The sequence below is a fragment of the Lissotriton helveticus genome, chromosome 9, assembly GCF_964261635.1.
Source record: "Lissotriton helveticus chromosome 9, aLisHel1.1, whole genome shotgun sequence".
Taxonomy (NCBI): domain Eukaryota; kingdom Metazoa; phylum Chordata; class Amphibia; order Caudata; family Salamandridae; genus Lissotriton; species Lissotriton helveticus.
The window spans coordinates 95041127-95066878 of NC_136070.1; the positions used below are offsets into that span (position 1 = coordinate 95041127).

General features: G+C 46.4%; 1 protein-coding gene across 1 annotated transcript in view; it reads right to left on the reverse strand.

Annotated features, from left to right (window-relative positions):
- Positions 1-25752, reverse strand: part of LOC144780965 (retinol dehydrogenase 12-like) — a 215473-nt gene that overhangs the window by 26461 nt on the left and 163260 nt on the right. Inside the window, exon 3 of the mRNA XM_078659547.1 lies at positions 22763-22918. Within this exon, the coding sequence (XP_078515673.1) occupies positions 22763-22918 (156 nt within the window). The remainder of the gene's footprint in view (positions 1-22762; positions 22919-25752) is intronic.

Consider the following 25752-nt stretch of genomic DNA (forward strand, 5'->3'; position numbering starts at 1 on the left):
CTCACACACTGCAGTCACTGTTACTCTGCAGTCACTGTTACTCTGCAGTCACTCTGCAGTCACACTCACTCTGCAGTCACTCTCCAGTCACACTCACTCTGCAGTCACACTCACACTGCAGTCATACTCACTCTGCAGTCAATATGCACTCGCACTAACTCTGCACTCACTCTGTACCTGCACTCACTCTGAACCTGCACTCACTGTACACTCACTCTCCAATCACACTCACTCTGCAGTCACACTCACGCTGCAGTCACTCACTCTGCAGTCATTCTGCACTTGCACTCACTCTGCACCTGCACTCACTTTGCTCTCTGCACTTGCACTCACTCTACACGCACTCTGCACTGACACTCATTTTGCACTCACTCTGCACCTGCACTCACTGTGCACTGACTCTGCACCTGCACTCACTTTGCACTCACTCTGCACTCACGCTGTACTCTGCACTCACTCTTTCTGCACTCACTCTCTGTGCACTCTGCGCCTGCCCTCACTCTGCACTCACTGACTGTGCACCTGCACTCACCCTGCACTCACTTTGCAACTGCACTCACTCTGCCCCTGCACTCACTCTGCACTCACTCTGCAATCAGGACTCACTGTCGCTCTGCACTCTTTTTGCAAACATTCTGCACTCACTCACACTCTGCAGTAACTCACTCTAACTCTGCAGTCACTCTGCAGTCACTCTACACTCTGGACTCACTCTGCACTCTCTCTTATTCTGCACTCACTTCCCTCTGCACTTATTCTGCACTCACTCTACACTCACTATCACTCTGCACTCACCCTCACTCTATTTAATTCTGCACTCACGCTGCACTGCAGCGACATTGTCTTGGTGTCACCAGGGCTTTAAGTGGAAGATTTTTCAATATCATATAGAAGCCATAGTTGCTGCTTATTTATTTTATGCAACTAACAACCATTGACAAAGCCAATTGTCCTGACTTGATGTAGGTATGATGTTACTTGTTGTATCATATATCTGGATGCAATGACAGGAACAGCAAAATACAAGTCGGGCAGCACACTATGCTAAGCACAGATTTTTAGTTTATGTGTTTTAAGCCACGCCCTTAACTACATTGGTCACGCCCCTTGAGAGAAATTACAGTGGCCAATCCCCCTTGTGAGACACCCCCTTTTTCATCCCACTTAAAGCCCTGCTAAAACCCAGGTCATGTACGGGATGCAGGAAGAACCATTTGTGACTGGTCACATGCAGTCTCTACAACAGCTGTCTGAGTGAGCATCAGTAGTGCTTTAATGACACACTGATTATAAACGCCTTGGTCCTATAATAAAAGCTTTCATTCTAGAGGCGTCCATTTTCTCGCGAACCTAATATGTCTTTGTCTCATGATCTCATCCTCAGCCCCTATGCGCTAAACGAGACAAAAAAAACACACGGACATTAAACTTGAGCAGCGGCCCCAGAAAAAAGATGTCAGAGGCGTAGTTTCCAAATAAAATATGATTGCTCCCGCCTGCCGGCGCCCACCTTCCGTCACCTCAGCAGGATTTCCAAATTGCCTGGGTGCGCCCGGTGCAGTCAGCCTGGCTCGGGCGCATATTGATTTCGGCTTCCCTCCGCCGGTTCATTTTTCAAAGTCTGCTCAAATTAAAGCTTTTAGTACAAAATATGTACAGTCCCCGAGCCCCCTCCGCCAGCCTTTTCAAATGGAAAGGGGTGGAGGGGGAGGGGCGCCCTTCTTATCCACTCGGGCCGCCCCGTCTATCTGCATCCCATTATCCACCCAGGCAGGCCTCCAGCTGAGGGCAGAGATTAGACAGACTTTCTTCTGCAATCCGCTCTCCTTCAATCACAGCGCGGCCCGGGGAATGACGTCAGGGGGTTGTCCCGGCCTGGCAGCCAATCACAGCGCGGCCCGGGACACACGGCAACAAGGGGCGGGACTTAAAAAAAGAATCAGAAACGCCCACGATTTGCGTTCTGACGGGGAAAGAGTGATGGACAACCATGTCTTCCAATGGCTAGCCTCCATTTATGGAGCTAGCCAATGGAAGAAGGGGCGGTTTCAAGTCCCCACTACTGAGATAACATTAGATTTCGCCCTAGGCGGAGCACTGCTTCGCAGTGCTACGGCCAGGGCGAAACCTAAAAAATAAACGTACCTGCAGCTGTCTGCATCGCTTCTCTGCTCCTCTTCTCCAGGCGGCACAGGCTTCCAGAATGCCCGGCGGCCAATCCTGAAGATTCTCTCACCCATGACAGCAGCTTCAGGATTGGTCCGAGTGCCCTCGATTTGCGTGAGTCTGTGCCTGTTCTCTCCAACCCAGCTGCATTGCTCGGTTGGAGAGAGATTTCACTGCCCATGATGGTATGACCGGCCTGAGACAGAAGGCTAAAACATAATGTGCAGTGAAGGAAGTGCACCTACCACTCCCCTCAGTGCCTGTCACCCCCGGCCCCGCCCTCAAGACTTGGCAGGAAAGGTCAAATGAAACAAGTGTGTATTATCATTTTACTTTTTCTTTCCAGCCATTTTTGTGGGGGGGAGATGCTCCTCCATCATAGCAGAGGAGCCGTGGCTTCTCAATGTCCGATTCTTTCACAAAACACCAGAACCTTCATAAGCAAAGAAACAACTACACAGAGTCTTACTACCATACATACATACCATACATGTGCAATGCTATCTCTGCACATACACACATTCATCATGCACACAGGATTTCAGGGCAAGGTTCTGGGTTTCAAATAACATCAGAACTTTACACAGGAGAGGTCAGCAGACCTCAATCTCACTGACACAAAGAAAGGGTTCTGGTTACCCCACAAAGTCACAGAACATGGTACATTGCCATCACTGCTTTATGAGACATACACAGGGTTAGGGCAATAGTAACATGCCTTATTTAAGGACACACTTAGTGCACCCCTTCAGGGCATATGCCAGGTCCTGAACCTCACACTGTCAGAGACAAGCCTAAGTATCGGCACCCACACTAGGTTAGCGTAATGCCACAGACAAAATATAAGTCAGGATACTAGTTTTACATGCAGGCAGGTGTTTAGGCCAGTGGTGCACACCCTTTTACCAAGCAGGGAGCACTTCGGTCCTAGCAACGTCCATTTTGGAAATGCTCTGAAGAAACAAAATTGGAATAAACAAGAAGTGTGCCTTCAAATAGTGTGTCTAGCTGTGATCCCTGAGGTTACCTACATATAAGTGTTCAATAAAAATACTTTAGATGGATAAATATAAAGTCTCTTGCAAGTGGCTACGTAGTATTCGTCCAGTTTCTTACAGGTTTGAAATATATGTACAGATCCTTTCAAATAAATTACATTAAATTTCCAATTTGCAAAGAGGATAGAACTGGTGTATTTTTCATTGGATACAAACAAACACTGTGCACCAGGAGCACAAAACGGCTGCTCCAGCTCACAGGAAATTGCAATAACTGGCCTCTAGACCTGTAGTGTCGTAAGATGTAACATTTTATACGTTTTCTTTTTTTAGGTTGCTGTATGTGCATGGAAGACAGAACTGTGCGTAAGTATCATTGTAACAGCAACTCATCTAAAAAAACTGTCAAGCACAGGCACTTTAATTGAGGTCCTGTTTAGGTTGAGTTTCAGCACACATGCGCTGTCTGTAAGACCTGTTGCAATCAATGAATCGACTTTATTCCCGCCTCTACTCACCCCATTGGTTGATTCATGCATCACTCTTCTTTCCTGCTTCCTAAGTTGCTCAGGCAGCTGATACTTCACTTCCCTTAAAGGCTCAGCAGCATCGGCCAAGTACAATCTCATTAAGTATGCATTCCTAATTTGTCATTTTGGAGAACTCTTTTGTGTAAATGTTCCTTTGCGCACCGTCGCAGCTTGTATCTTTTAGGCTGCTCTTGTCTTCGGTAAAGACGCAGCTCGTATCTTTGTCGATGGTGCATAGCCTGGTGCCTTTCATTCTACTTAGCGCAATGCTAGTGACCGCGTTTAAAAAAAAAAACATAGCTATAACAGAAGTGTTGTGTAATAACAACATGAATGAGCGCTTTGTTGCTTGCTTAATTACTGTGAACAAATGTTTCAACATGCGCGACAAAAATGCATTCAGTAGCGCTAGTGCGTTTCCAATCTTGCGGAAGTGCGCTTTAGTTATTTACGGTAATGACAGCCTAAAACCCTGCAGTTCCAGCCCCAGTTTCTTTTGATCCTGTGGAATGTGTGTTATGTAGCATTACATAAGACACAGCAGCGAGAATTTTCAATGGCCTCATGTACAGGCAGGACACTCCATGCATGTCAGCGCTATTGATTTTTTTGTTTTATAGAAATATCCCCCACCCCCTTCTTCGCTATGAACGCTGTCTCTAGTGCAGTTAATGTTCAAAATTTGCCTGCACTTGGATCGTGCCATCTCTGTCTTGAGGCTCCCCTTCCCAATCCAAGATGGTGACCGAAGGTTAGTGGCAAAACGTTGTTTGCACCAGGGCACCGCAACACATACCAGGAGAGGGGAAGGTGTTGGTGGGTAGGGGGGTTAGGCGCGAGAAGGTGCTTGCCATCGCTTGCGAGCAGTGGGGCGCACTAGATGGGGGACATACACTTCTCCATCCCAGAGACCGAGACTTGCAGTGGGGAGGGAGGCGCTGCCTACTTAGTGAGTGATTGGGTCTCTGACGGAAGCCTGTGCCTCTCACCCCTCTTTTGACTCTGTTCCCATGCTCACTGTACCCTTCTAACCAGACCCATCTCTTGCTGACCCGCTGTCTAACCCCCTCACTCCGCGGATGTGGCACCCTCTCCTCCTGTGTCCCGCTGGCAGTCCAGTCCTCCTTTTATTACGTTGCGTTGCTCGTTCCTGTCACCCCTCTTCTTACTTCATCCACCATCCTGCCTGTACATTAGCAACCTCCTGTCTGTACCCCACCCTTCTGCTCTTTGCCCCGCTGTCTGTACTCGTACCCTCCACAGGCCACCAACCCCCTGTTCTCATCCAATGGCTCTCCTCTATCCGCTTGCGTTTATATACAAGGCCCCCATTAGCCCTGGTTGCAACTCTTCTACTGCCTGTGCCACCGCTTCCCTTTAAATACTGTAGCCCCAATATATCTATTGCCCCCACCCGCTGCTGGTGTCACCTGTGCTCTTAATGCTGCCCTGACCTTTGCACCATTTCTTAACACCACTGCTACAAATGGGTCACTCTCCTTCCTGCAGGATCTTCCTACCCACCACCTCGCACCACCCTTCTTTGTCCCTTACCCTCCATCTGGTCTGTCCCACTTTTCTTCCTCCCTGCCACTCTGATCTGCCCAATCTTTCCCTATTCTTTTCTTCCTGGATCACGGCCCCCTCCTCCATGGCCAATCCCCACAAACCTCATTGCATTGTGTCCTCCTATCTAACATCTCTACCGTCCTGTTCCTTGTACCACCCTCACTCTTGTCTATAGAGCCCTCCTTTCCCATAGCACTCTGCTTTTGTGTCTCTCTGCATCTAACATATCTCTCTTTTGTTCACCTTCTTGCCTATGCCACCACCCCTCCAGCTTCGCTCCCTGTACATGGCCAGCTTCTTGTAGTACTCTCCTGCTGGTCTATACCACCTTCCTTGCCCATTTCACTCTCCTCACACAGCCACTCTCCCTTCTGTACCACTGCCCTCCTTCCAGTCTGTGCCATTTATTTTCTCTCTTTACCACCCTCCTCGTAGTAGCTCCACCCCATACCGCTTGTGCCAGCCTTCATTACCACTATATACCTCTTCCTCTTACTTGTGCCACCCTTCATTGGCACTATATGTCCATCTCTTACTTGTGCCACCCTTTTTGGATATATGACCTTATTCTACCCTGCCTGGACCACCCTTCAACCTGTCATTCCACCCAGCCAGCCGCCATTCCCTCTGTGACCTTGCACCCATACCTTGTTCCAACTTTCATCACTCTCGACAGCCATATTCGCTATTTCAACACCTCACACTGCCATCAGCCCATTTAGCCCCTCCACCCTTTTCATGATGTTCACATTGTTTGCATCCTCACGTTCTCACACCTGCTTCCAACTGCCAGTTCACCCTCTTTGACCTAGCTCTGTTAAATGAAGCACTGATAAAAATTATTAACCTTAATTTTGAGGGACGGGGTTATCTGACGTCGCCTGGTTAAAAACCTATCTAGCTATAAGTTGGAGTCACAAAATCACAGTTTTTCTTTACGAAAAATGCATATTTCTCGAGTTCGTGGCTACTTTAGATGTAGTTTTGCGGTGGCTCCAGCTGCTGAGAAATGCCGTACTTGTGGGTTTAGGGAAGCTGCAGAGTAATTCATTTGGCCTACTTCTGTGTTCTTGAATGATTTTACGTCGCTGCCCCGTACTCTCATCCGTTTTTATTTTTTTATGTATGTGTGTTGTGCAAAGGTTCCATACACTTGCTACATAAACAATTATCATGTCTTCAAATCTTGACTAAGGAAAAAACATCACCAGTTACTGGGTTTTGCAACAGTGGGTACTTGCACTAGTCACAGAAATGTATTGTTGTCTTCTGCACCGTGCTTTTTCAAAATCATCCTGGCTTCCATTGTCTGTAATGTGTTTTCGAGGTTACCATTTTTTCTTCTCTGGATCACATGTTCAAGGACACTCCGCTTAAGGTCCTTCTTGGAGTGGTTGTTGTTTAATAAGTGTGTCACCATGAGAGCAGACTTGAATTTACATCAGATTTTAGATTTCTGATGACTGACTGTCCTCTTTATTGGGTTTTTCTTCCAAGAAGCTACCTCAGAATTTGTCTAAAAATCATGGCAAACATGCTAGTCCCACTGCATAAGCCTACCCATTATGTGACAGTAGGATAAATGAAGCACCAGTTAGCATGCTGTTGGCGGGTGTTGTTTTTCTGCACATCGTTGACTTGGATTTGAAGCGCTTCTCAGTTCTACACCATTGAATTTCCTGTGCTTTTCCCAGCAACTAGGTTAAATGCCTCCTAAAGTTTTAGGGTTTACGTTGGAAGTTTTAGGGTTTACGTTGCAGGGTCACCTCCAAACTTTTTTTTTTCTTTTTCTACAGCTTATATAGCGCCAAATCACCGTCAGGTCTCTAGGCGCTTTTGACAGAAGAAAGCAATACTGGCCGAATAAAAAAAGATACGTGAGGCCGTGGCACTAAGCGGTGCTTAAGGCTTCCCTAAACAGGAGTGTTTTTAGAGACTTCCTAAAATGCAACAGATTTGATTCCTTACGAAGAGACTCTGGAAGTTTATTCCAGATCTGTGGAACCACCACTGAGAAAGATCTGCCACCCTTCGTTGCTAATTTATAGCGGGGACAAGACAGCAGTTGAGTGTTTGAGGACCTTAATGATCGTGTGGGTTTGTAAACTCCAAGGCGTTCTTTAATGTAAGCAGGTGCTTGACCAAAGATTGCCTTATGGGCGATGCATAAACTTTTGAACTCCACCCGTTGTTTTATGGGGAGCCAATGTAGCTTACACAACAGTGGAGATGCACGAGTACGTCTAGGTAGCCTAAAGATGAGCCTAGCTGCGTCGTTCAGGACCACTTGCAGCCTATTTGTCAATGTTTTGGGCAGACCCAAATACAGGGCGTTCCCATAATCTAATCTTGAGATTATTGTGGCGGAGACAATTGTACCGAGCGTGGAAGAGGAGAGGAGAGGGACTAGCTTACGTAGCTGTCTGATTAAATTAGTGCAGGTCCCAACAACGGAGGAAATCTGGCTGGCCATTGACAGCTCATGGTCGATCTTTATGCCTAGACTTTTTACATCAGAACAAGGTTTAGGGGTGGGGCCAAGGTCTTGAGGCCAAAACAAATCACCCCAAGGAGACGCTTCGATTGAAACCACCAGGACCTCAGTTTTGTCTGGGTTGATCTTCAACGAATTCGCTGTCATCCAGCTCACCGTATGACTAAGAATTTTTTGGGCATGGGTCTGTGCAGATGCCGTGTTATCAATACTAAGTAACAACTGAGTATCGTCGGCATAGTTGAAGGTTTTACAGCCCATGCTTACCAGGGAGTCTATTAAGGGCTGCAGATAAAGGTTAAAAAGGAGTGGGGACAAAGCAGATCCCTGAGGGACTCCACACTTCAGGATACCCAAGTCTGATATACAGTCCTCCAATTGAATCCTTTGAGTTCCTCCAGAAAGAAAGGATTTGAGCCATTTGTAGGCTGTATCTTGTATCCCGAAAGCGGCCAGTCTGTCCAGAAGCAGGGTGTGGCTGACAGTATCGAATGCCGCTGACAGGTCTAATAATATCAGGGCACTCGGTTTCTTACTGTCAGCCATACCTCTGAGCTCATCCAGCACTGAAAGCATCACCAATTCAGTGCTGTGATGCGCCCGAAACCCTGCTTGACGCTCCTGGAGTAGATGGTGTGACTCCAGGAATGATGAGAGAGATATCAGAGTCAATTTTTCTCCATTGACGAACTTTTTTAGATTTTAAGGATGGTGGTTGAGACAGATAACCATCTATAGGGATATCGCAATTTATCAGGTAATGGTCTGACCATATGCAGGGTAGGATACCTGTTAGAGCTACATCCGGATCAGAGGTCCAGATAAGATCAAGGGTATGGCCTTTATTATGTGTGGGTGCCTCTACTAATTGTTGGAGCCCAAGTGTGGTCATGGTAATTTCCAGCTGTCGCGTTGCCACATCCTTGCGCGATTTGTCCCAATGGACATTAAAATCTCCTGTTATTAAGATCTTTTGATAACGTGTACAGATATCTGAAATGATGGGGGCCAATAAGTCATTAAACAAAGAGGTAGATTTTGGGGGACGATAGACTGTAAGAATGACAAGGCAGGTGTTTCTCAGTGTAATCTTCACCCCAAGTATATCCGCTAAGTCGACTGTTTCGGCCATTAGTTTAGTGACAGTTAGATGTTTTTTAAACAAAATTGCCACACCTCCCCCTCGAGCTTTATCTGCACGATTATGCCATATAGCATCATATTCGTTTGGGAGGGCGGCAATATTATCGGGTAGAGAGCTATCGCCCAACCACGTTTCTGTAAGAGTTAGGATATCAATGTCTTAATCCTGAAGAAGGGTGAAAATTTCAAGATGGTGTTTTTGTAGCGATCTAGTATTCAGGCTAGTTAGCCTCAGGCTGGGATGAAGCACCGGCATACTCCTATTAGTGCACAGGATGCTTGTCTCTTTTAGCTTGGTCAGAATGGTTGAAGGTAAGGTAAGAGTATTAGAATCTAGCTGGTGTAGCTCACCTGAGGAGTATGTCAGTCGACAAACAGGGGGGTTTTGGCCCCTGTGCCCGGACGGGCGCAGACGGGCAGGACTCTGGCACGACTCCGGCACAGGTCCGGCGCGTCCGCTGTACGCGTCCGCTGCGCGGAGGCATGGCCGTCCTCTTTTAAGCGCAACTAGAGCGCGTCCCCGCAATAGCCCACAGCCAATATGGCCACCGTCAATCCCACGCCAAACCAGGAACCAGCTCTCGGCGTCAATACTCGGCCGAGAGCGGTCCGGTGGCGAAGGGAGGGGGGGAGAGGTCACAAAGCACAAGGTAGTCTCAGGACAAAGTAAAAGCTTATTAAATCAAGCCACAGTGAAAGCTTATTAAATCAAGCAAAATTTAAAACGCGCGATATTAAAAAGCGCAAAGTGAGAGAATAGACCTCCCGGCTTCCGCCTCAGGAGGGGGAAAGAATCGTTCTGTCAGGATCAATCGCCGGGCTCTCTAAACCCCTTTTAAGCGTAACTAGTGCGCGTCCCCGCATTAGCCCACACCCAATATGGCCGCCGTCAATCCCACGCCAAACCAGGAACCAGCTCTCGGCGTCAATACTCGGCCGAGAGCGGTCCGGTGGCGAAGGGAGGGGGGAGAGGAGGGGAGAGGTCACAAAGCACAAGGTAGTCTCAGGACAAAGTAAAAGCTTATTTAATCAAGCCACAGTGAAAGCTTATTAAATCAAGCAAAATTTAAAACGCGTGATATTAAAAAGCGCAAAGTGAGAGAATACACCTCCCGGCTTCCGCCTCAGGCGGGGGAAAGAATCGTTCTGTCAGGATCAATCGCCGGGCTCTCTAAGCCCCTTTTAAGCGCAACTAGAGCGCGTCCCCGCAATAGCCCACACCCAATATGGCCGCCGTCAATCCCACGCCAAACCAGGAACCAGCTCTCGGCGTCAATACTCGGCCGAGAGTGGTCCGGTGGCGAAGGGAGGGGGGGAGAGGTCACAAAGCACAAGGTAGTCACAGGACAAAGTAAAAGCTTATTAAATCAAGCCACAGTGAAAGCTTATTAAATCAAGCAAAATTTAAAATGCGCGATATTAAAAAGCGCAAAGTGAGAGAATAGACCTCCCGGCTTCCGCCTCAGGAGGGGGAAAGAATCGTTCTGTCAGGATCAATCGTCGGGCTCTCTAAGCACCTTTTAAGCGCAACTAGAGCGCGTCCCCGCAATAGCCCACACCCAATATGGCCGCCGTCAATCCCACGCCAAACCAGGAACCAGCTCTCGGCGTCAATACTCGGCCGAGAGCGGTCCGGTGGTGAAGGGAGGGAGGGAGAGGGGAGGAGAGGTCACAAAGCACAAGGTAGTCTCAGGACAAAGTAAAAGCTTATTAAATCAAGCCACAGTGAAAGCTTATTAAATCAAGCAAAATTTAAAATGTGCGATATTAAAAAGCGCAAAGTGAGAGAATAGACCTCACGGCTTCCGCCTCAGGAGGAGGAAAGAATCGTTCTGTCAGGATCAATCGCCGGGCTCTCTAAGCCCCTTTTAAGTGCAACTAGAGCGCGTCCCCGCAATAGCCCACACCCAATATGGCCGCCGTCAATCCCACGCCAAACCAGGAACCAGCTCTCGGCGTCAATACTCCGCCGAGAGCGGTCCGGTGGCGAAGGGAGGGGGGGAGAGGGCACAAAGCACAAGGTAGTCTCAGGACAAAGTAAAAGCTTATTAAATCAAGCCACAGTGAAAGCTTATTAAATCAAGCAAAATTTAAAACGCGCGATATTAAAAAGCGCAAAGTGAGAGAATAGACCTCCCGGCTTCCGCCTCAGGAGGGGGAAAGAATCGTTTGCCTTCCCCCTACCATTTTTGCTAAATTCGTTTTTGTTGCCTTTAGGAATCTAAACACTTTACCACTGCCAACCAGTGCTAAAGTGCATGTGCTCTTTACTTAAAACATGGTACAATTGGCTTACACCCAATTGCATATTTAATTTACTTATAAGTACCTAATAAAGTGCACTACATGTGCCCAGGGCCTGTAAATTAAATACTACCAGTGGGTGGTCTGCAGCATTGACTATGCCACCCACTTAAGTAGCTCTTTAAACATGTCTCAGGTCTGCCCCTGCATTTACTGTGTGTGTAGTTAAAAACAGCCGCTTCGACCTCGTAAGTTAACCTACTTGCCAAGCCCAAACCTTCCTTTTTAGGTCGAGTCTAGCCGGCGCATACGCGGTCTCGCGACATGCTTTATTCACTCAGGGGGCTTTTAGCCCACCTCCAGCTTCTGATTAGCTTTTGTGAGTGCCCTTTAAAATACGTTCTCCACAAAAGAAAGTACCATTCCACATAATTACACTGTGTAGCACACAACCCACTCCACATAATTCCACAACACTCAATACTACATAATTACTATCCACATAATTCCATAGCACACCATACTACATAACTCCACTACAGAAAACCACTCCACATAAATCCACACCACACGATGCCACAACTAACTAATACAATAAACCCACATAACATCACTACACACCACAAACATATACTCCATAACACATAGGGAAAAACGATTTAGAATGCCAATAGCTCTAACTCAATAAATGCAAGACCTATTGCATTTCCAATGTTTCATGGTTTTGTCTGCAAAGACAGAGCATGCAACTTTAATACAGTATTAGGTACAAAAGCACCATGTGCCAATAAATGAATCAATGAGTGAATGAATAAATTATTATTATTATTATTATAATTGCATTTATCAAGCGCACAGCTACCCGGAGGTTTCCCGGCGCTAAGCAAACTGAGCAAAATGAAGAGCACAAGGAAAACAAGACCAGGAGGATTAAGAATCAAAGAGCCAGGTTTTAATTCCTTTCCTGAATTTCAGAAAACAAGGTTCAGAGCGCAAAAATTGGGGTAAAGAATTCCATAACGAAGGTGCCAGCAGGGAAAACGAACGTCCTCCCATTTTGGCTCTGGTGACACGGGGGATTTTACATTTGTTCTGAGTGGAGGACCTAAGTGTACGGGGGGGATGTGTTGCTGAACCAAAACAGAAAGATAATAAGGGGCTCTGCCTGTCATGATCTTGTGCATATAGCAGAGAGCTTTAAATTTAATTCTACTCTCGATACATAACCAGTGCAGTTTACGCCTATGCTGTGAGACCGAGGATCTCGCAGGAAGGTGACAGATGAGGCGGACTGCCATGTTCTGTACCACCTGAAGCCTCCTGGTCACCTCCTTGCCGGCACCAAGGAATAGAATATTCCCATAGTCCAGGCGTGAGGTGACAAGAGCCTGGACTACAGATCTCAGGGTGTCGGCAGGCAGCATCCACGTAATTTTCCTCAGCCACCTGATGATGGTGATACAGGTGGCTGAGACTTTCACCGCGTGTTGTTTAAATGCTAGCTGGTTATCAAAGGTAACCCCTAGATTACGAGCAGACACGTGGGAGTGGGTAAAGGCCCCATCTCAGGTGGCCAATGTTGTGGGCCCCAGAGCGAGGTGTCTGAACCAAACAGGAGCAGTTCGGTCTTGTCCCCGTTTAATTTTAATTTGTGGTTCAGCATCCAATCTGATATTTGTTTCAGCCCGGATTGAAGAGAAGAAGAGGGAAGATTTTTATTAGTAGACAATGAGTAGATGACTTGAGTGTCATCAGCATAAGAGTAAATTGTGAGACCCGCCTGTTCTGCCAAAAAAGCCAGGGGTCTCACATACAGGTTAAAGAAAAGGGGACTAAGAATAGACCCTTGGGGAACACCGTGAGTGGAAGGGAATATAGATGAAACAGAGGAAGAAGAGAAAACTTGGAACGTGCGATCAGAAAGAAAATTAGCAATCCAGGCCAGGGCGGCACCTCCAACGCCAATAGCCTTCAGGGTGGACAACAAGATGGAGTGGGAGACGGTGTCAAATGCGGCACTCAAATCAAGCAAGATGAGTGCCACCGTCTCCCCATTGTCCACCTGCCGTCTGATGGTCTCTGACACACCCAACAGAGTGGTCTCCGTAGAAAAACCAGCACTGAACCCGGATTGAGAACCATGTAAAAAATTAGAAGTTTCAACATATGAATTAAGCAAAGAGTTAACGTGTTTTTCCAAGATCTTGGAAAAACATGAAATCAGAGAAATGGGGCGAAAATTAGAGGGATTGTTGGGGTCAGCATTAGCCTTTTTCAGCAGTGGAACCACCATAGCGTGCTTCCAGTCACTAGGAACACAAGCTTCTGTTAGCGAGGCGTTCAGGACATCCAAAATAGTAAGGAGCGAGGCTGAGTCCAGAGAGCTCAGAACTTGAGGGGGCATTGGATCAAGGGGGGAGCCAGATTTGATGTTATGCAAATACTTTTTTAAGAGCTCAGAAGAAATGGGGTCCCACACTTGAAGTGGGGGGATCACTGACTCAGAACAGGGAATAAGAATATGGGGAACATTGCACATTTCTTGCACAGAAGGAATGGAGGCTGCGGACATAGAGTTAAAAGTGTCGTAGATCTTATCAATTTTCGCAAGGAAAAAATTGGCTAAGGCATTGCACTGGACCGTGTTCAAGCAAGGGTCCTTAGGTGCCGAGGACGCACCGGACAAGTCTTTGACTATTTTAAACAGAGCCTTTGGCCTATTTTGTGCTGTCAGTATGGTGCTGTTAGCAAAATTGGCTCTGGCGATGTCACAGGCCGCATGATAGGTTTTAAGGGCAGACTTATATTTTGCTTTGTGCTCCGGATCATAATTGGAGCGCCAAATACGTTCCAGCTTTTTGCAGTTGGATTTTTCTAGGCGGAGGGAGTCAGTAAACCAAGGTGCCGGTGGATGGTGAATTTGTGCTTTATTTTTATGGATGGGAAGACACGCGTCCAGAGCAGTTATCAACCATGAGCTAACAGCAGGAAGCTCTGTAATGGTCGTGCCGGAAACTGTGGGTTTTGAGTTGGCAAGAAAAGAATTTAATTTGTCTATATCTAGACGTTTCCAGTTCCTACTGGCATTATGGGGAAGACCGGGACTCAAAGAGTGGGGTTCCCTCAATTTGATGGAAAAATTGACGATGTAATGGTCAGACCAGAGGACCGGAATTGCAGATTGATAGACAATATCAGTAAGGTTAGATATAATAGGATCGAGAAGGTTGCCCGCCTTGTGAGTAGGGTCGAAATTATGAAGGTGAAGGTCGAGCGCTTCAAGATCCTGTAGAAGACGCTTAGAAATCGCGCAAGAAGCAGAGTTAAAATGAATATTTAGATCACCCACAATAATGAAGTTGGTTGATTGCAATAAAAATGGGGCGATAAATTCAGGAAGTGAGGCAGCCCAACCGCAAGCAGATCCCGGTGGGCGGTAAATCAAGGAGCCAGTCAAAGTAAAATGAGGGGAGAGGGTCAGTTTAAATAGCCCGGCTTCATAGTTAGGGAAATTGAGATCTTCCCATTTACAAGAGAATTCTCTCTTGAAAATAATAGCTATTCCCCCGCCATCTTTAAGGACTCGGTTACGCCCTACATAGGTGTAGTCGTAGGGGAGGGCCATGGCGATGTCCGGACCAGAACAGTCATTCAACCAAGTTTCCGTGACAAACACGGCAGCTGGACCAGCTGTCTCTAGAAGATCAAAAATATCTCTCTTGTGCTTCGAAAGGGAGCGGCAGTTAATGCTTATAAAACTCAGAGAGGTACAAGAGTTGTGCACAGTGGTAGGGAGAGTAGGCTTAGTAATGGGGATATTCCAAAAAGTAGAAGAGATACAGTCGGTGCTTGAATTAAAAGAATCCAAGGCAAGGGAACAGTGAGGGCATGTGATGGGCGCGTTTTGGCAGTTCAGAGAAATGCCCGAGGAACAAAATGATCCCCGTAGCTGAAGTAAAGCAGTACGCGAATATGATATAGGGGTATGGGCAGGGGAACCTGGCCCTAGGCCCGTGCTGGCGCGGACGGGCGCAGACGGGCTTAACTCTGGCGCGACTCCGGCGCGCCCGCTGCGCTCGTCCGCTGCGCTGACGCATGATAGGCGTCTTTGTAGGCGGTGATGCGGTGGGGGAGGAGTCGGGAGGGCGGGGTAGGAACAAATTAAAAACAAAATTGCCGTTCCCGGCTCTTACTCAGCAGGACGGTCGGGAATCAATAAACACGCTGCTAGCAATCAGCAGATACAACTTTAAAAAATGCCAAAGTGATTCAAAGCGCTCAGCGCGAAGCCATCCGCCCTCTGCCACAGGGCTCTGACAATGCGCGAGGGAAAGAGGCAGCGCCTAAGTAGGCGGTGATGCGGTGGGGGAGGAGTCGGGAGGGCGGGGTAGGAACAAATTAAAAACAAAATTGCCGTTCCCGGCTCTTACTCAGCAGGACGGTCGGGAATCAATAAACACGCTGCTAGCAATCAGCAGATACAACTTTAAAAAATGCCAAAGTGATTCAAAGCGCTCAGCGCGAAGCCATCCGCCCTCTGCCACAGGGCTCTGACAATGCGCGAGGGAAAGAGGCAGCGCCTAAGTAGGCGGTGATGCGGTGGGGGAGGAGTCGGGAGGGCGGGGTAGGAACAAATTAAAAACAAAATTGCCGTTCCCGGCTCTTACTCAGCAGGACGGTCGGGAATCAATAAACACGCTGCTAGCAATCAGCAGATACAACTTTAAAAAATGCCAAAGTGATTCAAAGCGCTCAGCGCGAAGCCATCCGCCCTCTGCCACAGGGCTCTGACAATGCGCGAGGGAAAGAGGCAGCGCCTAAGTAGGCGGTGATGCGGTGGGGGAGGAGTCGGGAGGGCGGGGTAGGAACAAATTAAAAACAAAATTGCCGTTCCCGGCTCTTACTCAGCAGGACGGTCGGGAATCAATAAACACGCTGCTAGCAATCAGCAGATACAACTTTAAAAAATGCCAAAGTGATTCAAAGCGCTCAGCGCGAAGCCATCCGCCCTCTGCCACAGGGCTCTGACCAACAATAAATGTGAGTAAGTTACCACATAATGTTGAGACCTCCAACATTTGCCAGACATTGATAAGACAAATTTGTGCGTGCACCCTGGATTCCAGCATAGAAGTTTGTCAATCTTTTGAGGAGTCTAGCCCTAAAACCGCAAGTCTTAACTATATCACTGTAACAAAATATATTGTTTGAGAGCTCATAGAGACCTACCGATCAACAACATTTGTAATGGGCCTCTCACCTTGGCCACTGTCATAAGGCCTGGCCTGAATCCAGAATTTTAATCACTTGACTCAGCCTCCTCTAGATTTCCATCGATCTAGGTATGAGTTCCCTGTCCCTAATGACATTCAAGGCTCCTAACTTTAGCTTGCCTTAGACAACTGGTGAAGAGTAGGCTGGACAGTTCTGCGGTGTCATTAAATTTCAAATATTCCAGACACTGCTTGGAGATCTTGGCTTTCCTGGCTGCCTGTGGAAGCTAAAGTATATGCAACTTTTAATCCACTTGAAAATGAAAAATAGGGTAGCATTAATGTAGCAGAACAAAAATTGCGAAAAATATGAAACAAGAGTAGTAGTTGATTATCTCCAAAATGCTAACTCGTGAGAGATGCACACTCCTTCACATCATTGTCACTGGTCTCTGCCACAAGCACATGAAGGTTCAAGGAGGCCACACCTCAGGTAACATCCCAAAAACATGAGCTCCCAAGTTGGAGAACAGTACATTACCCCAATGCCTCATCCCGTCCGGAGGAAAAACCCTCTATCAATGAAAGACTTGGGTGCCGTACTCCAATCCTATGAACCCCCATAACTGCCCCTTAATACTGCACACTTAGATAACTCACTCAAATTTTCTCCAATCAAATCCATCCTTCCCGACACCTTTAGAGCTACAAGACACATCTCTAGAAGTATAGTTGAAAACAACCTATGCGAGGCCCCATCTTATACGAACCCAACACAACCCCTACCAAAGCTTGTCTAAAATGTATTCTTCAAAACTGTAGGTCAGCCGCAAGACATGCTGCAGAGATTGCTGAACTCATACTCTCAAATGACCCAGACCTTCTAATTTTGACCAAAACATGGCTAAATGATTCATCGGTCCCGACTTACTTGCATCCTCTAGTCCTAACATCTTGCTTCCACCGGAAGATTTTTCAGATGTACAAGGTCTGACTAACTTTGACTTCATGAACATCGTATTAGACAAACTAGCTCCCTTACAATTGAAAAGAGTTGCCATGAAAGATTCAAAACCGAAGTATGCTGGTAGGCTAAATGAAGACAGACTATCATTTGGAGTAATTGAACGACGATGGAGATCTGCACCATCCTCTGACCATCTCAAGCTACTAAGAAGCGCAAACAATTCCTATTATAGAAAGATTAGAAGATCAAAAGCAGATTTTTTCAGTAAGCAATTAGACCAAGCCAAGAACCGTCCCAAAAGGCTATTCGAACTAATCAAATCTCAATCTAAGGGAGGAAAACCCTCTATCAATGAAAGACTTAAGTGCCATACTCCAAACCTATGAACCCCCATAACAGCCTCTTAATACTGCACACTTAGATAACTCACCCAAATTTTCTCCAATCAAATCCATCCTTTCTGACACCTTTTGAGCTACAAGACACATCTCTAGAAGTATAGTTGAAAACAACCTCATGCGAGTCCCCAACTTATACGAACCCCACGCAACCCCTACGAAAGCTCGGCTAAAATGTATACTTCAAAACTGTAGGTCAACCGCAAGACATGCTGCAGAGATTGCTGAACTCATACTCTCAAATGAACCAGACCTTCTAATCTTGAACAAAACACGGCTAAATGAACCATCCACACCCATCCTAGACATACTAGTACCCCTAAACTATCACATCACAAGACAAGATAGAACTGATAGGCCAGGCGGTGGTATCGCTTGCTTACATCGGAGCAACCTCTCAGTGAACCGCTCCTACTCCCCGGTATCTTCCTCCTATGAACATCTGTGTTTAGAAATCACTAGTAATAACAAACCAATTTGTTCACTGCAAGCATTCTACCACCCACCTGGGGATAACCTCACCTTCATCGAACAACTCATGGATATCCTAGCTACTAATGCTGGACAACAAATGACTCAAATATTCCTTGGAGACTTCAAACTCCACTTGAAATGACCCTGACAACCCAGGAGTCAATAGCCTCAAAGCTTTCCTCTCAGACCTTAACCTTTCCCAAATCTGTGACAGCCCCACACATGATAAAGGCTCATCCCTCAATCTAGTAATTTCCAAATCAAACTCCACCCATCTTGAATCGATCCTCCCATGCGACTGGTCTGACCACCACATCATCACATTCTATATCAATGAATCAGCTAAACGACTTTCAACCCAACCCACAAGAATGTAAATTTGGAAGAGGAACCAAAAAAATATCGGTCCCGACTTACTTGCATCCTCTAGTCCTAACATCTTGCTTCCACCGGAAGATTTTTCAGATGTACAAGGTCTGACTAACCATTACTTTGACTCCATGAACATGGTATTAGACAAACTAGCTCCCTTACAATTGAAAAGAGTTGCCACAAAAGATTCTAAACCGTAGTATGATGGTAGGCTAAACGAAGACAGACTATCATTAAGAGTAATTGAACGACGATGGAGATCTGCACCATCCTCTGACCATCTCAGACTACTAAGAAGAGGGAGAAATTCCTATTATAGAAAGATTAGAAGATCAAAAGCAGATTTTTTCAGTAAGCAATTAGATCAAGCCAAAAACCATCCCAAAAGGCTATTCGAACTAATCAAATCTCAATCTAAGGGAGTCTCCCACTTCCCCCAAGTTAACCCAGACACACCACCCAAATGCAAAGAATTTGCCTCCTTCTTCACCATGAAGACAAAAAACATCAAAACAGACCTGCTCAATGACCTATTATCCCATACTGACACTCACATGGACACTTCATTGCCCCTGCTAGGGGCCCCTCTCACATCCTCCACAAAGTTCGACCGAAAAAGCAACACTTCCTGGTCCTCCTCAACACTTACAGCGAAGAAACTATTCTAAAAACGCTCACGGTCCTGAATCCATCCAGCCACTTCACAGACCCTCTTCACGCAGACTACTTAAAAGACTTCATTCCAATGCTATTGCCTCTATAGACAAAGATTATAAGCACTTCTCTCCTTAAAGGAACCATCCCAGAAATCCTTAAAGCAGGTCAGGCATCCCCCCAACCTAAAAAAGCCATCGGTGGACGCGTCAATCCTGAGTAACAATCGCCCAATATCCAACATCCCCACTTTGGCCAATTTATTAGAAAAATGTGTTCACACACAGTTGAGCAAGCACATAGACCAATTCAACCTGCTTGACCAATATCACTCAGTTTTAAGAACAGGGCACAGTACAGAAGCAGCCATGACCCATATTATAGATGACGCATTAAAAATCCTGCCCCGAAACGAAGCCTGTCTACTAATTATGCTTGACCTATCCTAGGCATTCGACACAGTCAAACACGACAACTTACTAGATCTCCTGAAATACAGAATGGGGTTATCTGGATCTGTTCTAAACTGGTTCACCTCCTTCCTTCAAAATAGAACACAAAGATTCAAGGTCAATCAATCCTTGTCCAAATTCACCCCAGTCAATTTAGGAGTACCGCAGGGATCATCCCTCTCACCCACGCTTTTCAACCTTTTCATGGAACCACTCACCGAACTTCTCAGCTCCTCAAAGGTCCATTATTACATGTAAGTGGACGACACTCAACTCTACATAAAGATCCACTCCCTTGAGGACATCAAATCTCTCAATGCAATGCTCCAAAAAAACGCAGACATGGTTGGCCAAAAACACCTGAAACTAAACACCCTCAAAACCAAATTCCTCTTAATTGCTCCCCCCAGCCAATAAGTCATCACCCCCAAGTGGATGAACCACCTAACAGCACTCAACGGTCAACCCCTCATTATCGATTCAGCGAGATCATTAGGAGTGAACCTGAATAGTAAGCTAAATATGCAAAAACACATCAGTACCTCTACAAAAGGAGAACATTTTCAGTTGAACACCTTGAGAAGAATGAAACCCTTCCTGCCTGCAAAAGACTTCAAACAAGCAGTTCAAGCTCTAGTAATCCCTAGAGTGGATTATGGGAGTGTCACTCTCTGCGGCCTGCCTAGATCGACGATGGCCCCTCAAAGAGCCTCGAGCAATGCAGCGGCTAGACTCATCACAGGCTCCAAAAGAAATGATCACATCTCCCCTGACCTTCGTGCCCTCAACTGGCTACCTTTCGAGGCCAGAATTCATTTGAAAATCACCTGTATGGCTCACAAAGCATTACATCACAAAACCCCGAGTTACCTAGCAGAGAAATTGGTGCTCTCCGGCGGTAACAGAAACCACAATGATTTGCTAAGAAGAAGACATACATCCAGACCTACTCTGGAATGGCTCCCAGGATTTGGAATGCCCTGCACCCAGAAACGAGACAGGATCCTTCCATGGCATTTTTAAAAAAAGAAGTGAAATCAATCCTCATGGCCAAATTCACTTGAACTATTTATATATCCTGTATATTCTTTATTAGTTACTAATTTTGGATTAGTCTAAAATATATTTTTCTATACATGTTTCTATCACTTTCATTTGCCCTATTTCTATTTCTATTTAAAATTATTTATACAGCGCACGTACACCAGCGGTTTCATGGCGCTAAACTGACAAAGAGCTAAACATGAGGGGAAAGCTCAGATTATTGGTTAGAAAGATTTAGCAAAGAGATATGCCTTGAGCTGTTTCCGAAACAGTAGGTAGGAGGTAGAAGCTCTGAGCTGCGGAGGCAGTGAGTTCCAAAAGATCGGGGCGAGGGTCGCAAATTTGGAGCCTCCCCATTTCTTTCTCCGGAACCGTGGGACCGTAAGGAGGGATTGGGTGGAAGACCGCAGTTCCCTAGCGGGGACATAGGGCACAATCTCAGATGAGATGAAAGCCGGGCCGTGCCCAGTCGCGCTTGGAAGGTGATAGAGGCAAGCTTGAACTGGACACGGGCACAGACAGGAAGCCAGTGTAGGGACTTTAGGAGGGGAGTGACATGGTGGGACTTAGGGAGTTTAAACACCAGGCGCGCCGCCTGGTTTTGGATCTGCTGCAACCGCCGAAGGCTATATGCAGGAATACCAGCATATAGGGCGTTGCCGTAATCCAGGCGGGACACGACCATGGCCAGAGTAATCAGTTTAAGTGCGTCGAATGAAAAAAAACGGGATACCTTGCGTATGGTACGCAGTGCCAGAAAGGAAGAAGAGACCACGGAGCTGACCTGGGAGTGAAGGGTGAGTTGGGGATTAAGCTTAATGCCAAGAGTTTTAACTGAAGTAGCGGGGACAGGAGGGGGACCAAGGGAAAGGGGCCAGAAGATGGGGGACCAGGGGCTGGATGAACCACCCGTCAACACCAGCTCTGTTTTGTCTGGGTTGAGTTTAAGATGATTGTGGTTCATCCAGTCACGGATGTGAATCATAATGGTTTGAAAATTAAGAGCAGAGTCGGGGGAAGAGGAAAGGTTAAAGACAAGCTGGAGGTCGTCCGCATAATTAAACACGGCGACCTCCATTTGTTGCAGTGAAAAAATAAGAGGGGAGATGTACAGGTTGAATAAAAGGGGGGAAAGGGAGGAGCCTTGGGGGACCCCGCACTGGACATTACAGAAGTCCGCAGTGAAGTCACCCAGGCGGACGGCCTGGGTGCGGTCCCTCAGGAAGGAGGATAACCAGACCAGCGCCGAACCCTCGATCCCCGCCGCCCTGACACGGGAGAGCAAGATGGAATGATCCACCGTGTCAAAAGCGGCTGAGAGATCGAGGAGGACAAGGGCCTGAGGTTGGTTGGTATCCATACCCTCCCTGAGGTTGTCAAGGACCGCTAGCACTACGGACTCCGTAGAGTGTGCGGGGCGAAACCCGGCCTGGCGAGGGGCGAGGACCCCGTTCTTCTCCACGAAAGAGCTCAAGGCAGAAGTAACATGGCGCTCGAGAACTTTCGCCAAGAACGGCAGGAGGGAAATGGGGCGAAAATTGGCTGGAACTGAGGGATCAGCGCCCGGTTTTTTCAGTATGGGAACAATGATGGCGGGAACAATGATGGCGGATGCCCTGTAAAGCGCTCTGATACCCATAAGGGTCTTGTTCGCGCTATACAAAACCTTCAAAAATAAAAAAATAAATAAAAAAAAACATGATGCAGCCTATAATCACCCTTTTCGCAGTCAACAGCTTAACCCAACCCGGGTGAATGGTTCACTGTTATACAATTGTTATAAATTTGCGCCAATTTTAGGAAAGGAAGAATTGCATACCATTTGTCTGCAGGTTTTGGAAATTGTGGAGCCTGAAACTCACAAAACATTTCATGCATTTGCACTGGAGGAACTCTACCAAGTAGACAGAAGCCCTGAAGACAATCTGCACACCTATGGGGCTATTTTAGTCAACCTTGTACTATCCATCACTTATAGCACTCTAAATTATAAACCCATTATCATCAGCACTAAGGGTAAAATAATGTTACTCTTGCGTGGTACCTTTGAGGATATTTTCAACAAATTCCCTGATAGATTTTGTGTCTGCTAGGTCCAGCTTGCGGACAACCACCTGCTCGTTTCCTGTTTCTGCACGGATCTCACAGGCTGCCGCTTCCCCCTTCGGCACATCTCTGCAGGCGATGAAGACACGAGCACCTGTAAAGATCAACAACACAAGTGGGTAAGAGTAGATCAGTTTCAACACTTTGGTAACCAGAAAACAGTTCATGGGCTGTCTTCCAGAGCATAAACAAAAAACATGCTATTGCCTGCAAATCCCAGGGGTATAGATTCATTAAATGTAATTTTAGCTTATGGTGTGTATGAAAATAAATCTGGTATGGCTGTGGCCTGCATGGCAATATATTAGACATCCTTCAACTAAGGGCCTGAGTTGAGGTTTAATGTATGAAATGGTTACTTCTGGGGGTCTTTCAGGTCTTTGTGCACTACAAACTAAGGGGTACTTGCATCAATGTAAGGAATTGCGATTCCTTAATAGCGATTTTTAAGGAATTGCTATTAAGAACTCTCAATTCCCTATGCATGTAGGAATTGCTAAAATAAATTGCGATTCCTACACCTTCCCTATTAGCGAATTGCAAATTGTGATTCGCTAATAGGGAATGCCTTTTCATTCATTCCTATGGGCCTAAATTCACCCCCAAAACTGGCATGTGGGCACATGTGGCACAAACACATGCCCTAAGGGCATGTGTATGCGCCAATGCAATTTCTAGCATTTTTCTGAGGAATTGCAGATTACCAACAACTTGAAGTTACTGGTAATTCGCGATTCCTAATGCTAAGTCGCAATCTCATGTTGCTTCCTGCATTGCAGTTAAGGAATCGCAAATTGCGGTTCCCTAAATGAATTCGCAAAATAGGTAATTGCAAATTTTGCGATTACCTATTTTGTGATTGGGTTTGGGCTTGATGCATAACAAATGGCTAAATACCAGTCGCAAAGGGGCTAATTCTGTGAATCGGCCCGTTTGTGACCGGTATTTTGCTTGATGCATTTGCCCCTAAGATTTCTGCATTCGTAGACCAATGTAGCATGCCTGGAATGCCCTGCTTACACTTTTAGATGCACGAAGAATGAATACATTTTGGGAATCAAATTTTAGGGCACACATTTCCTAAACTGCTTCAGTTTCTAAATGCAAAAAAAGAAAAACATACTTCATATATTTACAATTCTGTACGAAGAACAAAAATATTTTATAAATACAAAAATTTGAAAAAGAAACATACAGTTCTATGAAAAATACTTATGACCAAAAAGATGACTAAATCTAGACTGTAAAGCTCCATACACATAACATCTTTAGCCATGTTAAAATCCTATCACACATACATTTGTACCAACTCACGCCTAATATGTACTCTCACAAATAATCAGATGAAATCGGAATGCAGGTCTTAAAGGAATCCCGACCAAAAACAAAGATTGTGAGACTTTGTCTTCTCCAGGATGGAAACAATTCACATTCAATCTATGATCACATGAATCCTAATTTACTGGATTTTTGATACACTGCTGTTATTAATATATTGAGGTGTAGCTCTTCTTTTAAGGCCATTCATTGTAATGCTGCTGGTAATGAGATTATGCATTGCCAATCAGATCCTTTTATAGGAAGTTGTCTCCAGAATTGACTAATAAGTCCACCATAGGATACCAGAAGCTTAAGCTAGGTAGAGAGAGGCCACAGACTTAACGTGCGCTGTGCTGAGCTCTCAGAAAGCCAAAACTAACTATGTTGCTTGGCTCACTGATGGTAGCTGGATCAAGGATGACGAGTTTTCTCAGTGAATTGTATGTAGTAAATATACAACACAATAGATTTTCTCCAAGCAGGTTAGTTACAATGGGAAAAAAGCCCCAAAATGAAGATAACATTTGTAGGGAACAAAAGTTACTGCAAAAATAAATCCATATGAAACAATTGGAAAGTAAAATTCAAATTAATTATAACTGGTGTGGCAGATTAGTATCCCAGCACCCTCCGTATTTAAAACAAAAGGAGGGTGGAAGCACACTGCCTCCCATCCCAGCACTCTATTCGCCCCGATGCATTAGGGTAAATGCAGTGCATGAAAACACCTACTTCAGTAACAGTCTGTAGTTTTTCATCCATGTTGATGCAGCCAGTGCTGTGTATTTCTAGACATGTGTTTCAGGATAGTAGTCTTTCACCAATAGAGAGCAACACATCACTTTGGGGTTGCTGGAGATGCTGCTCAAAGTCTTCTCAGGTCTCTGTACCACTCACTAAGCGCAGGTGCATCAGCCAGATCTCATCAGCTCATTAGCTCAAGGGAGCCTTTTCAAACAAAAGGAGAGTGGGAGAACACTGCCTCACATCCCAGCACTCAGTTTGCCCCAATGCATTATGGTAAATGCTTGATAACACTTACTTCAGTAACAGCCCTCCATATTTAACACGCAATGGGGGAGGGGGGCAGGCCAGGCCAGATGGTTGACCACACCATTTGAAGAGAGGCTCAGCCGGCCCCTGTGTAATCCTAAGGCATCCTGCGCTACTGCTGCCCTGTTCGGAGTCTGGCCCCGTGCCCTGCTGTGGCAGTGACCTCCTGCTTCAACTAGGGAAGTTGGATGCACTCAGGGAGCAGCACTGACGAGAAGCTTTGACCACATACGCAGCAGGGAATAGGATGGCACTGCTGGTGAGCCCTGATGAGTGAGAGATCCAACCTGCGGAAGTCGTGGGGCCGGTGAGCGTCCAATCCCCTGTGTGGCAAGGTTTAGTGGGAACACTGCAGCTTCGGGGGTTGGCGATTGCTGGCGCTCCTGTCCTGAGAGCTGCGATCGCCCAGACAGACAGTCCTGTGGTGGCAGTCCCCAGGTGAGTGACAGGGCGAGACGTGGGCCTCCCTGCGGGCTTGTGGCCTCTGGGATGGGGAAGGACCATGGTTGTTGCCAACTTGCCTAGTTACGAGCAGTGGCAGACGCTGAGGAGCCC